An 8,927-nucleotide genomic window follows, 5' to 3' on the forward strand; every position below is an offset into this window, starting at 1 on the left:
CTGGGGGATTGAACCGCGGTCCCTGATGCTTTGCCAAGCTTGTTCTAAGTAGGTGCCTTAGACCACTGAGCCATCTCTCCAGCCCCTATTGAGTTTCTTTATCATGGTAGGAATTTGAGCTAAATGGTTTTATGTGTAGTATTTAATGTAATCCTTGCTACATTCCTTAAAAATTATTTTCCTCCAAGTTATATAGCTCTTATTGTATGCCACATAGTTTTCTAGATAAGTCACATGGACTTACTTTTATTATTCATGTTTATTCCTGAAGCATAGTGATGAACTGAACATTTTTTGGTGCTTGAGATTCTGGAGTGACAAAAGACACAGTCCAAGTCCTTTGAGTCCAAAGTATTCAGAAGAGTTTCCCTTTATAGATGTTATAAACAATGGGTTATTAATGAAATGTGTAATTATGATTTTAGATTAATATCCAATTGTTTATTTTAAATTAAAATTTTAAAAAATAATGTGTAAACCATAGTCACTATTTTGAAGGAAAATATTTTCCTGTTTTCTTCTCTACTACAGAGCTACACCTCCAGCTCTCCAGGAATTTTTAAAAATGATTGATTGATTGACATATTAGGACTTAAACCCAGGGGCATTCTACCACTGAGCTATATCCCTGGCCCTTGTTATTTTTTATTGCAAGACTGTCTTTCTAAAATTTTTAAATTTAAAATATTTATTTTTATTTTATTTTGTTTTATTTTATGTATTTTAGTACAGGGTCTACAAGTCTTGCTACACAGATTGGCCTCTAGTGATCCTCCTGTTTTTAGCCTCCCAAGCACTTGGATTACAGGCATGCTCCACCACTAGTGTCAGTTGCAGCATGCCCTGGGAGCATGGCTAAAAAATTTATTTTTTTGAAACCTTCCAAAAGGTACCAAGTTTTGTTTAGTGTAAACACCAATTTTTGTATGTTTTTATATTCATTTAGCATATTTGCTTTTTCCTTAGGCCAAAAATATAAAGTACTTTCTTTTTATCTGTAATTGCTATTTTGTAAAGTGGAATATTTTCTCCTTACTGGTGGATTCACTTTCTGTGGTTTCAGTTATCTGTGGCTGTTGGCATCTAAACATATTGAGGGGAAAATTCCAGAAGTATGTAATTCATAAATGTTTTGTTTGGTTTGATGCTGGGAATAAAACCCAGGGTTTCCTGTGATCAGTTACTGCTAGCCTCTTCATTGATACATTTTAAGTTGGGCACCATTCTAAGTAGCATGGTGAAATGCTGCCGGAACATGAATTATCTCTTTCTCCAGAGTCTCCACGTTGTGTATGCGACTCACTTATTAGTCAGTACTAGACATCTCATTTGTCAGATCCAACTGTCGCCATATCCCAGTGCTTGTGTTCAGGCAACCCTTACTTTACTTCATGATGACCCCAGTGAGTGTCTTTGTGTGAAGAAGTTACCAGGCATAAAACATGGAAGGGTAGATTAAGTATAGTACTGTAGAGTGTGCTTCAAGGCATGAGAAAAACACAGAATATGTAGGATTCAGGGCTTTCTGTGGTTTTATTATCTATTTTAAGGTCTTGGAACATCTTCCAGTGGGTAAGGGGATACCACTGTGTTAGATATACTAGAGCTAATTAATACTAAAATAAAGTAGTCAGAGTAAGTTAGATGTGAGCTGAATCCTTAGAATTTTGTTACAGCAGGATTAAAATTTATTTTTGCTTACTAGTGTCCATTTTGGAGTACAATATAGTAGTGTGAATAAAATCAGAAAAATAAAATTTAAGTACCCAATAATGACAATTATAATCCTAGTTGAATACTTTGGTATGTGAAAGGTATGGAATTGTATTTCCTCTTGAAAAATATCTGTTCAAAAAAATTTTTGTATTTGGTGCTGGAAATTGAATTCAGGACCTTGAGGTGCCAGGCAGGCACTTGTGCTGCTGAGCTATCTCCCCAGCCCCTCCATTTTTTTATAATGACTTATACTAATTAGTTTTATTTAGATGTATTTTATTAAAAGCATTATTTGAATGATACTCATGGTTTTTTGGGGGTGGGAGGATACTGGAGATTAAATCCAGAACCTTCGGCACTGAGCTATATCCCCAGCCATATGTATGTGTGTATGTATATATGAGACAGGGTTTCCCTAATTGCGGAATTGTCCAGGCTGGACTTGAGTTTATCCTTCTACCTCAGACTCATGGATTGCTAAGATTACAGGCATGTGCCATTGTTCCCAGCTGATGTTTGCTTTTGTAAATTTAACTGTCTGTTAACAACAGTAAGTCTCTTAACACTGAAAAAGACACACCTAAAAATAAACACGTGTAAGTTAGGGCTGTTGCATCATACTATAGTATGTATATTTATTTCACCTCATTATTGTTTAGTCTTTTAAGGTCACCTATTCTATAGATTTGATGTTCTCTGATTGATTGTCTAATCTGTGCTATAGATTACTTGTTTTTTTTTTTTTTTTTTTTTTGGCAGAACTGGGGATTGAACTCAGACCCTTGCACTTGCCAGGCAAGCGCTTATTCTACTGAGCCATCTCCCCGGCCCCAGATTACTTGTTCTTAATAGCAATTTCTGTAATAAAAAATTCCATGGGAGCCATATCTTTTTTTTTTTTTCTTCATCCTTTTTCCTGGCAGACAAAGGGAGTACACAGAGCATTTGGAAGAGAGTGAGTTTCCTGTCTAGGACAGAAGTACCTAAACCACATTTTCAGTTATAATGTCACCAAGTAGGCATTAGGTAATCAATTATGATGACTTCCTTGTTATGTCAAATAGAGATGATGGTCACACTGCTGGGACAAACCTCAAAAATTATGTAAGACACTCCCAGGAGATGGACAAGTGTAATTGGTTATTATCTGTTAATAGGAAGAGGCCTAATAAAAAATTGAGTTTCTAAGATTATGCAAGTATTCCGTGGACATTGGAGAAATAAATAGCAGGTGAACTTGAACAGTCTGCTTTTTAATTGAATTGAGCAATTTAATTTGTCTTTTACAGTCTCTTCTTGTGACAGTGAGGACAGCTCATGTGATTTTACGGTGAGTAGAAATTTGGGATAGAAGTGCTTGAGGTCTACTCATTCCATTGACTTTAAAGATATAGCAGGTATAAAATACATATAGATGTACTAAACTGTACCATAGTTAAACTAATTTCAGTCACGGTGGTACATTCACATTGTTTTTCTGCTTCTGTGTTGCAGATATGTAATTCATCTGTGGGACCTAAACCATGAAGGGACTTGGGAAGGAAAGGGAACCTATGTCTATTACACTGATTTTGTCATGGAACTCACTCTGTTGTCCCTTGATCTCATGCACCACATTCACATGCTGGTAAGTTTCCTCACAAAGAGTTATGACACAGAACTAAGACTTTCAGAACCTTGGTTTCTATATTTTTTTTTCTTTTTCTTTTTTTATGTTTTATTTTTTGTATTTTAGGGAAGGATCTACAGGGTGTTCAGCGTCTCACTACTAGATTGGACTCGTAGTGATCCACCTGTTAACAGCCTCCCAAGAGCTGGGATTATAGGTGTACGTCACCACGCCCAGTCTCAATTGCCATCTCAGCACCCCTGGGGCAGGGCCGGCATGATAGGCCCAGGGATCAAACCCCCTGCCCCTGTGCCTGCTTGCAGGTGCTTCAATCTGCTGAGCTATTTGGCTGGCACTATATATTTTAAAAGGAAACATTTAGAATCAGATGTGGGTGAACCACTTAAAAAGTGAAAAAGTGAACATGGCCGTGCATCCTCTTTTTGCCAGTGTGTGTATAGCAGTGTTGTAGAACCTGTGTGGATGATGCCCATCTCCAGAGGCTGTTGCTGTCCTATGAGACTTAGTAAATTCTGTTGACCAAGTCAATAGATAATGTTTTTAGCATAAAAGTTCACGCATTCTATGCTAATAAAATTAAAGTGATGCCTCTCCCCATACTTTCTGTGGCTTCTCATATGTGGCGTTTACTATGTAGGTGGTAATGGGAATTCCTGCAGTGTTTGCTACTTCATGAAGTCATAAATTTTTCATCTTTTTTTTAATATGTGTCAGAAATTGAATTCAGGACCTGGCACTTGCCAGGCAGGTGATGTGCCTCTGACATATCCCCAGAAAACTTTTAATCTTTGTAATTAAAAACATCTTTATACTTAATTTCTGCTACATGGGTCTTCTGTGTCAGAAATTATGTACATCTGTTCATTGCTTCATTAGTCTAATGATGAAGATCTGAATAGTTGATGGTCAGTTTATTTACATCATAAACATATCAATTAGTGTTTAAAAATTATTGGGTTAAATCCTCAGTACTGCAAAAAATAAAAAAATAAAAAAAATAAAAATTATTTTATGGGTTAGATATAACTTTTTTTTGCAAGGGGAGTACCAGGAATTGAACTCAGGACTTCATACTTGCCAGGCAGGTGCTGTGCCATTGAGCTATACCCCTGGCCCCTAACAGTTCTGAGTCTATTTGAAAATAACTTTGAAAACATACTTTAGAAAAACAAAAGCATTTAATTCTTTTGTTTAAAATAGGTTCCTCCTTCCCTTAAAAAATGGGAAGACAAATGCCCACAGATAACTGTTAATGTTTTGTTGTATTTATCTGATTCTTTATATATTTAAATATATATATTCATTAATTGATTCCTATTTTAGACATTTAGTTTTATTTATTTACTCAGTTTTGTGGTACTGGGTGTTAGACCCGGGACCTCATGCATTCTATGCTTTATTATTTGTTTTAAGATGTGGTTTCCATAAGTTGCCAGGGGGACTTGCTTTTGCAGCTCTTCTGCTTCACTCCCGAGGGCTAGCAGTGTAGCTGTGTGCCACATGGTTGCACACATTTTCTTTTAATGCTAATGTAGTACACATAGTTTTTTTTTTTTTAATGCTAGCAACAGTTCTTTCAAAGCATATTAATACCTTCCTGAAAAAAATTCATCATATAGATATACCATAATTTAACCAAACCCCACAGTGGGCTATTAAGATGTATTTAGGGCCAGGGAGATGGCTCAGTAGGATAAGCGCTTCCCTCACAAGCGCAAGGGCCTGAGTTCAATCCCTGGTTCTTTCATCTGCTCTTTAGAGCTTCTAGTGTAGCATGCATCTTCATCATTGTGAACTTACATTCATATTTATTGTGTATATTATTCTTTTTCTCTCTAAGTTATTTGGCAACATCTGGTTATCCATGGCCAGCTTGGTCATTTTTATGCAGCTGCGGTACCTATTTCATGAGGTACAGCGTCGAATCCGTCGGCACAAGAACTATCTGCGCGTGGTTGGGAACATGGAAGCCAGGTAAGTGAGCACAAATCGATTATTATCCCAGTTCACACATTTAGCTCGGTAGTAAAGACAAGACTATGTATCAGAACTTGCTTTTATAAACTATTAACTGGATAATGATGAGAACAGGCTCGGGGGTCACATTGCCTCTGTTTGAATCCCACTTAATGACTCTGATGAGAGATCAAAACCTTTTTTACTGATAGATTCTTCTGTAATTGTGTCATTGTAAAAGTGACTAAAGGTGAAGTCTGTAAAATGACATGTGTGTGTAAAATTGGAAGAAATTTGGCCTGGGCATGTTTTGATTTCTTTTACAGGTTTGCGGTTGCAACACCAGAGGAGCTGGCCGTTAATAATGATGACTGTGCAATCTGCTGGGACTCCATGCAGGCCGCAAGGAAACTGCCCTGTGGACATCTTTTCCACAAGTAGGAGCTTTGTGAAGGGCCGTATGGACCTATTGTTTTGTCCAGGGGATGTGGCTGTTTTTGTACCTCGGTTAAAGACTAATCTCAGCAAGGACTGCGAACATTACTGTCCATGTTGCTGATACTTGTATTGTGGCGAGCTTTGACTGTACTTCTCTGTCATTCAGCCTCTTTCTGTGTCCTCGGGCCTGTTCGTTGCTTATGCGCTGCCATCTTAATTTCTGTGTATGTGGCTATCTTCATATCTTTCCCCTACTTACATTATTAGGTATAATAAATATGCCTGTAAGACTTAAAAAAGGGCGCCAGGAGGAATCCTTATTTTCAAGTAGCTTACTATGTAATTTTTTTTTTTTTTGTGGAACCAGGGATCGAACTCAGGCCCTTGCGCTTGCCAGGCAAGCACTTATTCTACTGAGCTATCTCCCTGGCCCTTACTATGTAATTGAGAGAAAAAAATACATATATTTTGCATTTTGCACATGGGTAAGACCAGCATAAGAACATGTGCCAGAGAGGTAGACTGAGAAAGGGACTAGAGCAGAACCACACTAATGAGGGCAAAATTGTGACTAGCAGGGAGGGTTACAAAACAGGCTCTTCTGTAAACTTGGAAGATTGAAGTCATCTCTCATTTTTAGAGATTGCTTCAGGCCCCTATATAGCCTAAATCATTCTCTTCATAGGTTGGCTGTTTTGACACTGAAGGGCCTTTTGGCCTTTTGCATCTGTGGTTAGTGTTGCATATTGAGAATCATCATTTTTTTCTTACATATTCCCAAATTGTTTTTATAATCTTTAAAACATTTAAAAATATTTTATTTATTTATGTATGTATTTGGCACAGGGTCTTACTACACAGCTTGGATTCATAGTGGTTCTCCTGTTTTCAGCCTCCCCAGCACTGGGATTACAGGTGTATGCCACCATGTTTGGGATTCCTGGGCCAGCACAGCATGTACTACGGGGGATCAAGTCCAGGTCCTTGAGCTTGCCAGGCAGGTTCTTAGACCACCGAGCTATCTCCCTGGCCCTATAATCTTTTTTAATATTTAGAAGGGCTTTAGAGCTGAAATTTCCCACTCAACATATGTATCAACTGACTTTTTTTATGCATTGGGTGCTGTGTTGGGTTCTGGGATGAAATAAATAACAGACATAGTCTTTGCATTTGTGGAGCTTGCAGCATGATAAAGGAGACAAATATAAATTAACTGGGCACATTTATGTAGTATAAATTGACAGAACTACAGTACAGAAAAGCAGCATGGTTCTTTTTTCCCCTTCAGTACCAGGGATTAAACTCAAGACTTTGTGCATGCCAGTCAGGCGCTTATGCCACTGAGCTATCTCTCTGGCCCCAGGAATATGGTTCTTAAGAGCTAGTTACAAAGGCATCTGACTGAAACTTGGAGGAGGTGACTTTGGAGAATAAGCAAGAGCCAGATCTGGGAAAGGGGATCAGGTAGTAGACCATGTGAGACAGAGGGAGCATCTCTGGTGGGAGTGCAGCTGAGTGTGTTGAAGAACAGGAGGAGAAAGTAGGCCTGGAGTCCAGAGTGGAGAAGGGAGGAGCGTTTGCTACCAGAAGAAGCTTGTGGGTCCAGGGTGCCGTTAGAAGGGGGAAATACCATTGAAAGGGTCTCAGTGGGTGCTGGTAGATAAGATCGGTAGCTTGAAGAGGTTAGGGGATGGCTGGAAAGAACTGCTGCAGTGGTTCTGGGGTACCTTGAGAGCAGCTTGAACTGCTTTGGAGAAAGTGCCTTTAGGGACAATTGAACAGATTTGATGAGGATTGGAAGGATGTGAGCTAGACTGGCTGTAGGACAGAAAGAAATAAAGGAGGTGTCAGGGGGCTTCTTAGTTTTGCAGCTTGTACACTTGCCATAGAGTAGTGCTGTTTGTTGAGGTTGGGAAGACCAGAGAATTTGCACACATTTCTCAAAAACCTTTCAGTTTCAAAGAAGCTTGGAGGGCTAAGAGGGAAGAATAAGAGTCTATTTTAGCCCAAAAGAAATATTTTTAAGTGTAAAATTAGATAATTTTAGTGTTTAAGTTGTTTTGATTGGGGGAAATGTATTAATATAGCATAACATTAAAATTCATTAATTTACAGTTAACTATTTAAACATTCAGTTACTCTGCTGTTGTTAATGACTTCTCTTTGGTTTCAGAACTTTTTGTCATCCAGAGTAACACCCCACTGTCACTAAGCAGTCACTCCCCATTCTTCTCTCCCCCATCACCTGGCAACCACTTTCTGCTTTCTGTCTCTGTAGACTTGCCTATTCCAGATGTTTCTATAATAGGAATCCTATACTACGTAGCCATTTTAACTGACTACTTTTAGCATAGTGTTTTTGAGGTCATGTTATAGCATGTAGCTATATTTCACTTCACTCCTTTTTTATGGATAAATTTAAATAATTTTACAACAGGTTAAACAATTTCCACTGGTGGACATTTGAGTTTCTCCCTACTTTTTGGCCGTTTTGTAAATAATGCTGCTATGAACATTTGCATACTATTTTAAATTCTTTTAAGTATATACGTACGAATTATGTCGTAATTCTGTGTTTAAAGAGATACCAGGCTTTTCCATAGCAGCTGCACCATTTTTGTTTTTATCAGCAACATATGAGGGGTCTACTTTTTTACATATTCTTGCCAGTACTTGTGTTATAGCCGTCCTAAGAGATATGAAAATGGTATCTTATAATGATTTTTGTTTTGTTTTTCAGCGATCATTCTCAAATGTATTTTTTCTTACGGTAATATATATATAACATTTGGTGGTCATAAGCATATTCACAGTGTTGGATGAACTTCCACCATCATCCAGCTCTAGAACTTGCTCATGTTCCTAAACTTAAACTATGAACCTGTTAGTAAGACCTCACTCTGCTCTTTCCCCAGCTCTTGTCATCATTCTGTCCTCTTTTTTTCTGTCATTTTGACTATTCAAGATATCTCTGTTGGCTTTGAGGGGTTTTTTATATTAATTTTATTAAGAAATAGCAATGAGACAGATTCAAAACAGGTTAGTAGGACAGTTACAAAAATTAATACATTGCATATTGTTGTCATCATAGTAGTTATTCATAGTACAAGATGCAGACATGGTATCTTGTCTAAGCACTATTCAAAATTTTCTTCTCATTGAACTAAGAGAAAGTAGCTGTATATCT

At 37.7% G+C, this 8,927-nt stretch overlaps 1 protein-coding gene across 1 annotated transcript in view; it reads left to right on the forward strand.

The window, feature by feature from the left end:
* The window catches only part of Amfr (autocrine motility factor receptor), a 35,479-nt gene that overhangs the window by 8,011 nt on the left and 18,541 nt on the right, over positions 1 to 8,927 (forward strand). Inside the window, exons 4-7 of the mRNA XM_023709352.1 lie at positions 3,006 to 3,046; positions 3,211 to 3,343; positions 5,187 to 5,320; positions 5,629 to 5,739. Coding sequence (XP_023565120.1) covers positions 3,006 to 3,046; positions 3,211 to 3,343; positions 5,187 to 5,320; positions 5,629 to 5,739 — 419 coding nt within the window. The remainder of the gene's footprint in view (positions 1 to 3,005; positions 3,047 to 3,210; positions 3,344 to 5,186; positions 5,321 to 5,628; positions 5,740 to 8,927) is intronic.

The sequence above is a fragment of the Octodon degus genome, unplaced genomic scaffold (assembly GCF_000260255.1).
Source record: "Octodon degus isolate 3935 unplaced genomic scaffold, OctDeg1.0 scaffold00011, whole genome shotgun sequence".
NCBI lineage: Eukaryota > Metazoa > Chordata > Mammalia > Rodentia > Octodontidae > Octodon > Octodon degus.